This window comes from Petromyzon marinus, unplaced genomic scaffold (assembly GCF_048934315.1).
Source record: "Petromyzon marinus isolate PM22_M1 ecotype Great Lakes invasive population unplaced genomic scaffold, UKy_Petmar_22M1.pri1.0 PM_Scaffold_59, whole genome shotgun sequence".
NCBI lineage: Eukaryota > Metazoa > Chordata > Hyperoartia > Petromyzontiformes > Petromyzontidae > Petromyzon > Petromyzon marinus.
The window spans coordinates 159,989-173,913 of NW_027423601.1; the positions used below are offsets into that span (position 1 = coordinate 159,989).

The 13,925-nt window shown below is 58.9% G+C and overlaps 1 protein-coding gene across 2 annotated transcripts in view; it reads left to right on the forward strand.

Moving 5' to 3' along the window:
• The first annotated feature begins 1,423 nt into the window (after positions 1 to 1,423).
• LOC116938432 (LIM domain-binding protein 2-like) overlaps positions 1,424 to 13,925 on the forward strand; it is a 48,300-nt gene continuing 35,798 nt past the window's right edge. For both annotated transcript variants that reach the window (XR_012940803.1, XM_076064672.1), the window contains exons 1-3: positions 1,424 to 1,719; positions 7,772 to 7,909; positions 12,878 to 12,916. Coding sequence is in view for 1 of the 2 variants with exons in the window: in XM_076064672.1 (XP_075920787.1) it covers positions 7,890 to 7,909; positions 12,878 to 12,916 (59 nt within the window). In the remaining variant the exon portion in view is untranslated. The remainder of the gene's footprint in view (positions 1,720 to 7,771; positions 7,910 to 12,877; positions 12,917 to 13,925) is intronic.

Genomic DNA, 13,925 nt, shown 5'->3' on the forward strand with positions numbered 1-13,925 from the left:
CAGGGGTGGAGTGGTAAGAGTGGAGTGGTAAGGGTGGAGTGGCAGGGGTGGAGTGGTAGGGGTGGAGTGGCAGGGGTGGAGTGGCAGGGGTGGAGTGGTAGGGGTGGAGTGGTAGGGGTGGAGTGGTAGGGGTGGAGTGGTAGGGGTGGGGTGGTAGGGGTGGAGTGGCAGGGGTGGAGTGGTAAGGGTGGAGTGGTAAGGGTGGAGTGGCAGGGGTGGAGTGGCAGGGGTGGAGTGGTATGGGTGGAGTGGTAGGGGTGGGGTGGTAGGGGTGGAGTGGTAGGGGTGGAGTGGTAGGGGTGGAGTGGCAGGGGTGGGGTGGTATGGGTGGGGTGGTAGGGGTGGAGTGGTAGGGGTGGAGTGGCAGGGGTGGAGTGGCAGGGGTGGAGTGGTAGGGGTGGTAGGGGTGGGGTGGTAGGGGTGGAGTGGTAAGGGTGGAGTGGTAGGGGTGGAGTGGCAGGGGTGGGGTGGCAGGGGTGGAGTGGTAGGGGTGGAGTGGTACGGGTGGAGTGGCAGGGGTGGGGTGGTAGGGGTGGGGTGGTAGGGGTGGAGTGGTAGGGGTGGAGTGGCAGGGGTGGAGTGGCAGGGGTGGAGTGGTAGGGGTGGTAGGGGTGGGGTGGTAGGGGTGGAGTGGTAAGGGTGGAGTGGTAGGGGTGGAGTGGCAGGGGTGGGGTGGCAGGGGTGGAGTGGTAGGGGTGGAGTGGTACGGGTGGAGTGGCAGGGGTGGGGTGGTAGGGGTGGGGTGGCAGGGGTGGGGTGGCAGGGGTGGAGTGGTAGGGGTGGGGTGGTAGGGGTGGAGTGGTAAGGGTGGGGTGGTAGGGGTGGAGTGGTAGGGGTGGAGTGGCAGGGGTGGAGTGGTAGGGGTGAGGTGGCAAGGGTGGAGTGGTAAGGGTGAGGTGGCAGGGGTGGGGTGGCAGGGGTGGAGTGGCAGGGGTGGAGTGGTAGGGGTGAGGTGGCAGGGGTGAGGTGGCAGGGGTGAGGTGGTCGGGATTTTAAAACTTATCCACGCCCCCTCCTCTTTGACACCGCCCCCTCAATCCTGGCCCCGCCCCTCCCCCGCACCTTCCCCAACCGCACCACCCCCCCTCCCGCATGACTCTGCTCCTCGCCCCGCCTTCTCTCCCAACCGCCCCGCCCCCTCCACCGCCCCGCCCACTAAGCCGCCCCCTCCCCTCGTTCGCCCCCTTTTCTCCACCGCCCCCGCCCACCTTCTCAACCGTCCCCGCCCCCTACCGCCGACTGCTCCTTCGCCACGCCCACTTTTTTCCCACCGCCCCCGCCCACTTTCTCAAGCGCCCCCCCGCCCCAGCGCCCACTCCTCTCTACCGCCCCGCCCCCTTCCACTGCCCCGCCCCGCCCACTTCCTCAACGGCCCCCGCCTCACTTTATCCACCGGCCACGCCCCCCCCCTCCTCCTCGCCCCTCCCCCCCCATCGCCCCGCCCCCTCACCAGTAGCAGCAATGGCGGAATCTCTTGTCCGGGGCTCCTGAGGAAACGTCTCTCCCCTGAGGCGCCACTCTCAGCTCCCCGTTCCCCAACCTCCTCCTCCTCCTCCTCCCCTCCTTCTCCTCCTCCTCCTCCTCCTCACTCGCTCCACCTCTTCGCTGCTCGGCGGAGTTTCGCTTCGCCCGAGGTGGAAGTCGAGCGAGCGAGAGACGCCCGCCCATCCAGCTCGCCCGACTAGGCCGCAAGCCTCGGGCTTCGGCCTAGTTAGCGTCGTGAGTTTTTTTTGTTGTTGTTGTTTAAATTGTTTTTTTTTTTTAAATTAACAAACACAAAAACAAAACAGCCGCTCGCCTCTCCTTTGACGATTTCAACTTCGTCGATTGCCTTCGTTCGCTCGCTTTGTTTCGTGTTGATGGTGGTGGTGGTGGGGTCGAGAATGGTCGTGGTTGTTGTTGTGGTTGTTTGTCTGTGGGGGAGCTTTGTCTGTGTCTCAGCACTTGCCCCCCTACAGCCCTGCTAGAGGCTACCTGGGGGAGCTTTGTCTGTGTCTCAGCACTTGCCCCCTACAGCCCTGCTAGAGGCTACCTGGGGGAGCTTTGTCTGTGTCTCAGCACTTGCCCCCTGCAGCCCTGCTAGAGGCTACCTGGGGGAGCTTTGTCTGTGTCTCAGCACTTGCCCCCTACAGCCCTGCTAGAGGCTACTTGGGGGAGCTTTGTGTCAGCACTTGCCCCTACAGCCCTGCCAGAGGCTACCTGGGGTAGCTCTGTCTGTGTCTCAGCACTTGCCTCTACAGCCTTGCTAGAGGCTACCTGGGGGAGCTTTGTCTGTGTCTCAGCACTTGCCCCCTGCAGCCCTGCTAGAGGCTACCTGGGGGAGCTTTGTCTGTGTCTCAGCACTTGCCCCCCTACAGCCCTGCTAGAGGCTACCTGGGGGAGCTTTGTCCGTGTCTCAGCACTTGCCCCCTACAGCCCTGCTAGAGGCTACCTGGGGGAGCTTTGTCTGTGTCTCAGCACTTGCCCCCTGCAGCCCTGCTAGAGGCTACCTGGGGGAGCTTTGTCTGTGTCTCAGCACTTGCCCCCTGCAGCCCTGCTAGAGGCTACCTGGGGGAGCTTTGTCTGTGTCTCAGCACTTGCCCCTACAGCCCTGCTAGAGGCTACCTGGGGGAGCTTTGTCTGTGTCTCAGCACTTGCCCCCTGCAGCCCTGCTAGAGGCTACCTGGGGGAGCTTTGTCTGTGTCTCAGCACTTGCCCCCCTACAGCCCTGCTAGAGGCTACCTGGGGGAGCTTTGTCTGTGTCTCAGCACTTGCCCCCCTACAGCCCTGCTAGAGGCTACCTGGGGGAGCTTTGTCTGTGTCTCAGCACTTGCCCCCTGCAGCCCTGCTAGAGGCTACCTGGGGGAGCTTTGTCTGTGTCTCAGCACTTGCCCCCTGCAGCCCTGCTAGAGGCTACCTGGGGGAGCTTTGTCTGTGTCTCAGCACTTGCCCCCTGCAGCCCTGCTAGAGGCTACCTGGGGGAGCTTTGTCTGTGTCTCAGCACTTGCCACCCTACAGCCCTGCTAGAGGCTACCTGGGGGAGCTTTGTGTCTCAGCACTTGCCCCCTGCAGCCCTGCTAGAGGCTACCTGGGGGAGCTTTGTCTGTGTCTCAGCACTTGCCCCCTGCAGCCCTGCTAGAGGCTACCTGGGGGAGCTTTGTCTGTGTCTCAGCACTTGCCCCCTGCAGCCCTGCTAGAGGCTACCTGGGGGAGCTTTGTCTGTGTCTCAGCACTTGCCCCCTACAGCCCTGCTAGAGGCTACCTGGGGGAGCTTTGTCTGTGTCTCAGCACTTGCCCCCTGCAGCCCTGCTAGAGGCTACCTGGGGGAGCTTTGTCTGTGTCTCAGCACTTGCCCCCTGCAGCCCTGCTAGAGGCTACCTGGGGGAGCTTTGTCTGTGTCTCAGCACTTGCCCCCTGCAGCCCTGCTAGAGGCTACCTGGGGGAGCTTTGTCTGTGTCTCAGCACTTGCCCCCTGAAGCCCTGCTAGAGGCTACCTGGGGGAGCTTTGTCTGTGTCTCAGCACTTGCCCCCTGCAGCCCTGCTAGAGGCTACCTGGGGGAGCTTTGTCTGTGTCTCAGCACTTGCCCCCTGCAGCCCTGCTAGAGGCTACCTGGGGGAGCTTTGTGTCTCAGCACTTGCCCCCTGCAGCCCTGCTAGAGGCTACCTGGGGGAGCTTTGTCTGTGTCTCAGCACTTGCCCCCTACAGCCCTGCTAGAGGCTACCTGGGGGAGCTTTGTCTGTGTCTCAGCACTTGCCCCCTGCAGCCCTGCTAGAGGCTACCTGGGGAAGCTTTGTCTGTGTCTCAGCACTTGCCCCCCTACAGCCCTGCTAGAGGCTACCTGGGGGAGCTTTGTCCGTGTCTCAGCACTTGCCCCCTACAGCCCTGCTAGAGGCTACCTGGGGGAGCTTTGTCTGTGTCTCAGCACTTGCCCCCTGCAGCCCTGCTAGAGGCTACCTGGGGGAGCTTTGTCTGTGTCTCAGCACTTGCCCCCTGCAGCCCTGCTAGAGGCTACCTGGGGGAGCTTTGTCTGTGTCTCAGCACTTGCCCCCTACAGCCCTGCTAGAGGCTACCTGGGGGAGCTTTGTCTGTGTCTCAGCACTTGCCCCCTGCAGCCCTGCTAGAGGCTACCTGGGGGAGCTTTGTCTGTGTCTCAGCACTTGCCCCCTGCAGCCCTGCTAGAGGCTACCTGGGGGAGCTTTGTCTGTGTCTCAGCACTTGCCCCCTGCAGCCCTGCTAGAGGCTACCTGGGGGAGCTTTGTCTGTGTCTCAGCACTTGCCCCCTGAAGCCCTGCTAGAGGCTACCTGGGGGAGCTTTGTCTGTGTCTCAGCACTTGCCCCCTGCAGCCCTGCTAGAGGCTACCTGGGGGAGCTTTGTCTGTGTCTCAGCACTTGCCCCCTGCAGCCCTGCTAGAGGCTACCTGGGGGAGCTTTGTGTCTCAGCACTTGCCCCCTGCAGCCCTGCTAGAGGCTACCTGGGGGAGCTTTGTCTGTGTCTCAGCACTTGCCCCCTACAGCCCTGCTAGAGGCTACCTGGGGGAGCTTTGTCTGTGTCTCAGCACTTGCCCCCTGCAGCCCTGCTAGAGGCTACCTGGGGGAGCTTTGTCTGTGTCTCAGCACTTGCCCCCCTACAGCCCTGCTAGAGGCTACCTGGGGGAGCTTTGTCCGTGTCTCAGCACTTGCCCCCTACAGCCCTGCTAGAGGCTACCTGGGGGAGCTTTGTCTTGTGTCTCAGCACTTGCCCCCTACAGCCCTGCTAGAGGCTACTTGGGGGAGCTTTGTGTCAGCACTTGCCCCTACAGCCCTGCCAGAGGCTACCTGGGGTAGCTCTGTCTGTGTCTCAGCACTTGCCTCTACAGCCTTGCTAGAGGCTACCTGGGGGAGCTTTGTCTGTGTCTCAGCACTTGCCCCCTGCAGCCCTGCTAGAGGCTACCTGGGGGAGCTTTGTCTGTGTCTCAGCACTTGCCCCCCTACAGCCCTGCTAGAGGCTACCTGGGGGAGCTTTGTCCGTGTCTCAGCACTTGCCCCCTACAGCCCTGCTAGAGGCTACCTGGGGGAGCTTTGTCTGTGTCTCAGCACTTGCCCCCTGCAGCCCTGCTAGAGGCTACCTGGGGGAGCTTTGTCAGTGTCTCAGCACTTGCCCCCTACAGCCCTGCTAGAGGCTACCTGGGGGAGCTTTGTCTGTGTCTCAGCACTTGCCCCCTACAGCCCTGCTAGAGGCTACCTGGGGGAGCTTTGTCTGTGTCTCAGCACTTGCCCCCCTACAGCCCTGCTAGAGGCTACCTGGGGGAGCTTTGTCCGTGTCTCAGCACTTGCCCCTGCAGCCCTGCTAGAGGCTACCTGGGGGAGCTTTGTGTCTCAGCACTTGCCCCTACAGCCCTGCCAGAGGCTACCTGGGGTAGCTCTGTCTGTGTCTCAGCACTTGCCTCTACAGCCTTGCTAGAGGCTACCTGGGGAGCTTTGTCTGTATCTCAGCACTTGCCCCCTGCAGCCCTGCTAGAGGCTACCTGGGGGAGCTTTGTCTGTGTCTCAGCACTTGCCCCCTGCAGCCCTGCTAGAGGCTACCTGGGTGAGCTTTGTCTTGTGTCTCAGCACTTGCCCCCTACAGCCCTGCTAGAGGCTACCTGGGGTAGCTTTGTCTGTTTCTCAGCACTTGCCCCCTACAGCCCTGCTAGAGGCTACCTGGGGGAGCTTTGTCTGTGTCTCAGCACTTGCCCCCTACAGCCCTGCTAGAGGCTACCTGGGGGAGCTTTGTCTGTGTCTCAGCACTTGCCCCCTACAGCCCTGCTAGAGGCTACCTGGGGGAGCTTTGTGTTTGGTGGTGGTTGCGCTGCCCGGTTGCCTCGCACTGGGGAGAGACAAAGGCGGCCGGGCGTGGTGGTGCTGGCCCCCCATCCCGCTCTGTGTGTCACAGTGCGGGTAGCTTTCACAGGAGCTGCTGCTACCACTCGCTACTACTAACGGCACTTGCCCCTACAGCCCTGTGTGTGTGGGCTACCCGGGGGAGCTTTGTCTTTGTCTGCGGGTGAGTGAGTGAGGAGGTGAGTGAGTGAGCGAGTGGCTGGGTGAGCGGCTGAGTGAGTGGCTGAGTGAGTGAGTGGCTGAGTGAGTGGGTGGCTGAGTGAGTGAGTGGCTGAGTGAGTGGACGAGTGGCTGGGTGAGTGGACGAGTGGCTGGGTGAGTGAGTGGCTGAGTGAGCGAGTGGCCGAGTGAGCGAGCGAGTGGCTGGGTGAGCGGCTGAGTGAGTGAGTGGCTGTGTGAGTGAACGAGTGGCTGAGCGAGTGAGTGGCTGAGTGAGCAGATGAGTGAGCGGCTGAGTGAGCGGCTGAGTGAGTGGCTGAGTGAGTGAATGGGTGAGTGAATGGGTGAGTCAATTGAGTGAGTGGCTGAGTGAGTCAATTGAGTGAGTGGCTGAGTGAGTCAATTGAGTGAGTGGCTGAGCGAGCGGCTGAGTGAGTGGCTGAGCGAGCGGCTGGGTGAGTGAATGGGTGAGTTCGTGTCTGTGTGATACTGGGGGAGACAAAGGCGGCCGGGCGTGGTGGTGCTGGCCACCCATCCCGCTCTGTGTGTCACAGTGCGGGTAGCTTTCACAGGAGCCGCTGCTACCACTCGCTACTACTAACGGCACTTGCCCCTGCAGCCCTGTGTGTGTGGGCTACCCGGGGGAGCTTTGTCTTTGTCTGCGGGTGAGTGAGTGAGGAGGTGAGTGAGTGAGCGAGCGAGTGGCTGTGTGAGCGGCTGAGCGAGTGGCTGAGTGAGTGAGTGGCTGAGTGAGTGGCTGAGTGAACGAGTGGCTGAGTGAGTGGCTGAGTGAGTGAGTGGCTGAGTGAGCGAGTGGCTGAGTGAGCGAGCTAGTGGCTGAGTGAGTGAGTGGCTGAGTGAGCGAGTAGCTGAGTGAGTGGCTGAGTAAGTGAGCGAGTGGCTGAGTGAGCGAGTGGCTGAGTGAGTGAGCGAGTGGCTGAGTGAGTGGGCGAGTGGCTGAGTGAGTGAGTGGCTGAGTGAGTGAGTGGATGAGTGAGTGAGTGGCTGAGTGAGTGAGCGAGTGGCTGGGTGAGTGGACGAGTGGCTGGGTGAGTGGACGAGTGGCTGGGTGAGTGGGCGAGTGGCTGGGTGAGTGGACGAGTGGCTGGGTGAGTGAGCGAGTGGCTGGGTGAGTGGACGAGTGGCTGGGTGAGTGGACGAGTTGCTGGGTGAGTGGGCGAGTGGCTGGGTGAGTGGGCGAGTGGCTGGGTGAGTGGCTGGGTGAGTGTGCGAGTGGCTGGATGAGTGGCTGAGTGAGTGGGCGAGTGGCTGGGTGAGTGGGCGAGTGGCTGGGTGAGTGTGCGAGTGGCTGAGTGAGTGGCTGGATGAGTGGGTGAGTGGCTGGGTGAGTGGCTGGGTGAGTGGGTGAGTGGCTGGGTGAGTGTGCGAGTGGCTGAGTGAGTGGCTGGATGAGTGGGTGAGTGGCTGGGTGAGTGTGCGAGTGGCTGAGTGAGTGGCTGGATGAGTGGGTGAGTGGCTGGGTGAGTGAGCGGGGCACGGGTTGACCGCCACCACCGGCGCCACCACCCCCACCATCACCACCACCACCCCCACCACCACCGCCACCACCACCACCCCCACCACCACCACCCCCACCACCACCACCACCACCACCCCCACCACCGCCACCGCCACCACCACCACCACCACTCGGCGGTTCTGTGGAGTGGCAGGGGTGGTGACCCACCGCGTGAAATGTTTTACCGCAGCGGGGTTTGACGTCAAAGCGAAATGTCCTCCTCTCTCTCTGACCCCCGCTCCTCCGTCCTTCAGGGAAGGCTTGCGAGCTTGCTGACTTCACAAGCTGCATCCTCAACAACAACAACAACCACCAACACCACCAACACCTTCCTGCAGCACCCCAGGTCACCACCCCGCCTGTCTCCCCGCCATGCTGGACAGGGATCCCGGGTGGGTGTTAACGTTGCGTCTGTGGGTGTCTGTGTGGGTGTCTGTGTGGGTGTCTGTGGGTGTCTGTGGGTGTCTGTGGGTGTCTGTGTGGGTGTCTGTGGGTCTGTGGGTGTCTGTGGGTGTCTGTGTGGGTCTGTGGGTGTCTGTGGGTGTCTGTGTGGGTGTCTGTGGGTGTCTGTGTGGGTCTGTGGGTGTCTGTGTGGGTCTGTGTGTGTCTGTGGGTGTCTGTGGGTGTCTGTGTGTGTCTGTGGGTGTCTGTGTGGGTCTATGGGTGTCTGTGTGGGTCTGTGGGTGTCTGTGTGGGTCTATGGGTGTCTGTGTGGGTCTGTGTGGGTCTGTGGGTGTCTGTGGGTGTCTGTGTGGGTCTATGGGTGTCTGTGTGGGTCTGTGGGTGTCTGTGTGGGTCTATGGGTGTCTGTGGGTGTCTGTGTGGGTGTCTGTGTGGGTCTGTGTGGGTGTCTGTGTGGGTGTCTGTGGGTGTCTGTGTGTGTCTGTGGGTGTCTGTGTGGGTCTGTGGGTGTCTGTGTGGGTCTGTGTGTGTCTGTGTGTGTCTTTGGGTGTCTGTGGGTGTCTGTGTGTGTCTGTGGGTGTCTGTGTGTGTCTGTGTGTCTGTGGGTGTCTGTGTGGGTCTGTGGGTGTCTGTGGGTCTGTGTGTGTCTGTGGGTGTCTGTGTGTGTCTGTGGGTGTCTGTGTGTGTCTGTGTGGGTGTCTGTGTGTGTCTGTGTGGGTGTCTGTGTGGGTCTGTGGGTGTCTGTGTGGGTCTGTGGGTGTCTGTGGGTGTCTGTGGGTGTCTGTGTGGGTCTGTGGGTCTATGGGTGTCTGTGTGTGTCTGTGGGTGTCTGTGGGTGTCTGTGTGGGTGTCTGTGGGTGTCTGTGTGGGTCTATGGGTGTCTGTGGGTGTCTGTGGGTGTCTGTGTGTGTCTGTGGGTGTCTGTGGGTGTCTGTGTGGGTCTGTGGGTCTATGGGTGTCTGTGTGGGTCTGTGGGTGTCTGTGGGGGTCTGTGGGTGTCTGTGTGGGTGTCTGTGTGGGTGTCTGTGTGTGTCTGTGGGTGTCTGTGTGGGTCTGTGGGTGTCTGTGTGTGTCTGTGTGGGTGTCTGTGGGTGTCTGTGTGGGTGTCTGTGGGTGTCTGTGTGTCTGTGGGTGTCTTTGAGTGTCTGTGAGTGTCTGTGAGTGTCTGTGTGTGTGTGGGTGTCTGTGTGGGTCTGTTGGTCTATGGATGTCTGTGTGTGTCTGTGTGGGTCTGTGTGTGTCTGTGTGGGTCTGTTGGTCTATGGATGTCTGTGGATGTCTGTGTGGGTGTCTGTGTGTGTCTGTGTGGGTGTCTGTGGGTGTCTGTGGGTGTCTGTGGGTGTCTGTGTGGGTGTCTGTGGGTGTCTGTGTGGGTCTGTGTGGGTGTCTGTGGGTGTCTGTGGGTCTGTGGGTGTCTGTGGGTGTCTGTGTGGGTGTCTGTGTGTGTCTGTGGGTGTCTGTGGGTCTATGGGTGTCTGTGTGTGTCTGTGGGTGTCTGTCGGTCTATGGGTGTCTGTGTGGGTCTGTGGGTGTCTGTGTGTGTCTGTGTGTGTCTGTGGGTGTCTGTGTGGGTGTCTGTGTGTGTCTGTGGGTGTCTGTGGGTCTATGGGTGTCTGTGTGGGTCTGTGGGTGTCTGTGGGTGTGTGTGGGTGTCTGTGTGTGTCTGTGTGGGTGTCTGTGGGTGTCTGTGGGTGTCTGTGGGTGTCTGTGGGTCTATGGGTGTCTGTGTGTGTCTGTGGGTGTCTGTCGGTCTATGGGTGTCTGTGTGGGTCTGTGGGTGTCTGTGTGTGTCTGTGTGTGTCTGTGGGTGTCTGTGTGGGTGTCTGTGTGTGTCTGTGGGTGTCTGTGGGTCTATGGGTGTCTGTGTGGGTGTCTGTGGGTGTCTGTGGGTGTCTGTGTGGGTCTGTGTGGGTGTCTGTGGGTGTCTGTGGGTCTGTGTGTGTCTGTGTGGGTGTCTGTGGGTGTCTGTGGGTGTCTGTGTGGGTGTCTGTGGGTGTCTGTGGGTCTATGGGTGTCTGTGTGGGTCTGTGTGGGTCTGTGGGTGTCTGTGGATGTCTGTGTGGGTGTCTGTGTGGGTGTCTGTGGGTGTCTGTGTGGGTCTGTGGGTGTCTGTGTGGGTGTCTGTCGGTGTCTGTGTGGGTCTATGGGTGTCTGTAGATGTCTGTGTGGGTCTGTGGGTGTCTGTGGGTGTCTGTGGGTGTCTGTGGGTGTCTGTGGGTGTCTGTGTGGGTCTGTGTGGGTGTCTGTGGGTGTCTGTGGGTCTGTGTGTGTCTGTGTGGGTGTCTGTGGGTGTCTGTGGGTGTCTGTGTGGGTGTCTGTGGGTGTCTGTGGGTCTATGGGTGTCTGTGTGGGTCTGTGTGGGTCTGTGGGTGTCTGTGGATGTCTGTGTGGGTGTCTGTGTGGGTGTCTGTGGGTGTCTGTGGGTCTATGGGTGTCTGTGGATGTCTGTGTGGGTCTGTGGGTGTCTGTGTGGGTGTCTGTGGGTGTCTGTGGGTGTCTGTGTGGGTGTCTGTCGGTGTCTGTGGGTCTGTGGGTGTCTGTGGGTGTCTGTGGGTCTGTGGGTGTCTGTCGGTGTCTGTGTGTGTCTGTGTGCGTCTGTGGGTGTCTGTCTGGGTGTCTGGGTGTCTGTGTGTGTGTCTGTGTGTCTGTGGGTGTCTTTGAGTGTCTGTGAGTGTCTGTGTGTGTGTGGGTGTCTGTGTGGGTCTGTTGGTCTATGGGTGTCTGTGTGTCTGTGTGTGTCTGTGTGGCTGTCTGTGGGTGTCTGTGGGTGTCTGTGTGGGTGTCTGTGGGTGTCTGTGGGTGTCTGTGGGTCTGTGGGTGTCTGTGGGTGTCTGTGTGTGTCTGTGTGTGTCTGTGTGTGTCTGTGGGTGTCTGTGTGGGTGTCTGTGGGTCTGTGGGTGTCTGTGTGGGTCTATGGTAGTAGTGGTGGTGGTGTGTAGTTGTAGTGGTGGTGGTGTGTATAGTAGTGGTGGTGGTGTGTGGTGGTGTGTGTGTCGTGGTGAGGGTGTGTAGTGGTGGTGGTATGTGTAGTAGTAGTGGTGGTGGTGTGTAGTAGTGGTGGTGTGTGTGTAGTAGTAGTAGTGGTGGTGTGTGTGTAGTAGTAGTGGTGGTGTGTGTGTAGCAGTAGTGGTGGTGGTGGTGTGTCGTAGTAGTGGTGGTGTGTATGTAGTAGTAGTGGTGTGTGTGTAGTAGTAGTGGTGGTGTGTGTGTAGTAGTAGTGGTGGTGGTGTGTAGTAGTGGTGGTGGTGGTGTGTGGTGGTGTGTGTGTAGTGGTCGTTGTGTGTAGTGGTGGAGGTGGTGGTGTGTGGTGGTGTGGTGGTGTGTGTAGTGGTCGTGGTGTGTAGTGGTGGTGGTGTGTAGTAGTAGTGGTTGTGGTGTGTGGTGGTGTGTAGTAGTAGTGGTGGTGTTCTTTAGTGGTGGTGGTGTTGTTTAGTGGTGGTGGTGTTGTTGTGTAGTGGTGGTGGTGTGTAGTAGTAGTGGTGGTGGTGTTGTTGTGTAGTGGTGGTGGCGTGTGTATAGTAGTAGTAGTGGTGGTGGTGTGTAGTAGTAGTAGTGGTGGTGGTGTGTAGTAGTAGTGGTGGTGGTGTGTAGTAGTAGTGGTGGTGGTGTGTGTAGTAGTAGTGGTGGTGGTGTGTAGTAGTGGTGGTGGTGGTGTGTAGTAGTAGTGGTGGTGGTGTGTGTGTGTAGTAGTGGTGGTGGTGTGTAGTAGTAGTGGTGGTGGTGTGTGTGTAGTAGTGGTGGTGGTGGTGTGTAGTAGTAGTGGTGGTGGTGTGTAGTAGTGGTGGTGGTGTTGTTGTTTAGCGGTGGTGGTGGTGTTGTTGTGTAGTGGTGGTGGTGTGTAGTAGTAGTGGTGGTGGTGTGTAGTAGTGGTGGTGTGTGTGTAGTAGTAGTAGTGGTGGTGTGTGTGTAGTAGTGGTGGTGGTGTGTGTGTAGCAGTAGTGGTGGTGGTGGTGGTGTGTCGTAGTAGTGGTGGTGTGTATGTAGTAGTAGTGGTGTGTGTGTAGTAGTAGTGGTGGTGTGTGTGTAGTAGTAGTGGTGGTGGTGTGTAGTAGTGGTGGTGGTGGTGTGTGGTGGTGTGTGTGTAGTGGTCGTTGTGTGTAGTGGTGGAGGTGGTGGTGTGTGGTGGTGTGGTGGTGTGTGTAGTGGTCGTGGTGTGTAGTGGTGGTGGTGTGTAGTAGTAGTGGTTGTGGTGTGTGGTGGTGTGTAGTAGTAGTGGTGGTGTTCTTTAGTGGTGGTGGTGTTGTTTAGCGGTGGTGGTGGTGTTGTTGTGTAGTGGTGGTGGTGTGTAGTAGTAGTGGTGGTGGTGTTGTTGTGTAGTGGTGGTGGCGTGTGTATAGTAGTAGTAGTGGTGGTGGTGTGTAGTAGTAGTAGTGGTGGTGGTGTGTAGTAGTAGTGGTGGTGGTGTGTAGTAGTAGTGGTGGTGGTGTGTGTAGTAGTAGTGGTGGTGGTGTGTAGTAGTGGTGGTGGTGGTGTGTAGTAGTAGTGGTGGTGGTGTGTGTGTGTAGTAGTGGTGGTGGTGTGTAGTAGTAGTGGTGGTGGTGTGTGTGTAGTAGTGGTGGTGGTGGTGTGTAGTAGTAGTGGTGGTGGTGTGTAGTAGTGGTGGTGGTGTTGTTGTTTAGCGGTGGTGGTGGTGTTGTTGTGTAGTGGTGGTGGTGTGTAGTAGTAGTGGTGGTGGTGGTATTGTTGTTTAGCGGTGGTGGTGGTGTGTGTGTAGTAGTGGTGGTGGTGTATAGTAGTAGTTGTGGTGTTGTTGTTGTGTAGTGGTGGTGGTGTTGTGTAGTGGTGGTGTTGTTGTTGTTGTGTAGTGGTGGTGTTGTGTAGTGGTGGTGTTGTTGTTGTTGTGTAGTGGTGGTGTTGTGTAGTGGTGTTGTTGTTGTGTAGTGGTGTTGTTGTGTAGTGGTAGTGGTGGTGTAGTGTGGTGGTGGTGGTGGTTGTGTGATGTCTCTCTCCCCCTCCAGGCCTCTCTACTCCCCCTCCTACATGGAGCCAGACATTGGGTGAGTGACCACAAACTCCGTCTCTGTGTCTCTGTGTGTCTCTCTCTGTCTGTCTCTCTCTGTCTCTCCATCTCTCTGTCTGTCTCTGTGTCTCTGTCTCTCTGTCTCTGTCTCTCTGTGTGTCTCTCTCTGTCTGTCTCTGTGTCTCTGTCTCTCTGTCTGTCTCTGTCTCTCTCTCTGTCTCTGTCTCTCTGTCTCTGTGTGTCTCTCTCTGTCTCTGTGTCTCTGTCTCTCTCTGTCTCTGTCTGTGTCTCTGTGTCTCTGTCTCTCACTGTCTGTCTCTCTCCGTCTCTGTGTCCCTCTCTGTCTCTGTGTCTCTCTCTGTCTCTGTCTGTCTCTGTCTGTCTGTCTCCCTCTCTGTCTCTCTCTGTCTCTGTGTCTCTGTGTGTCTCTCTCTGTCTCTGTCTCTCTCTCTGTCTCTCTCTGTCTCTGTCTGTCTCTGTGTCTCTGTCTCTCATTGTCTGTCTCTCTCCATCTCTGTGTCTCTCTCTCTGTCTCTCTCTGTCTCTGTCTCTCTGTCTGTCTCTCTCTCTCTCTCTGTCTCTCTCTCTCTCTGTCTCTCTCTGTCTCTGTCTGTCTCTCTCCGTCTCTGTCTCTCTCTCTGTATCTGTCTCTCTTTCTGTCTCTCTCTCTCTCTGTCTGTCTCTGTCTCTCACTGTCTGTCTCTCTGTCTCTCTCACTGTCTCTCTCTGTCTCTCTGACTTTCTGTCTCTGTCTGTCTCTCTGTCTCTCTCTGTGTCTCTCTGTGTCTTTGTATCTCCCTGTCTCTGACCCTCTCTCTCTCTGTTTCTGGTGATGAAAGTGGTGATGATGGTGGTGGTGATGACGATGATGGTGGTGGTGACGGTGGTGGTGGTGGTGGTGATGATGGTGGTGGTGATGGTGGTGGGGGTGGTGGTGATGGTGGTGGTGATGGTGGTGATGGTGATGGTGGTGGTGATGGTGGTGATGGTGATGGTGGGGGTGGTGGTGGTGGTGGTGGGGGTGGTGGTGACAGTGGTGGCGATGA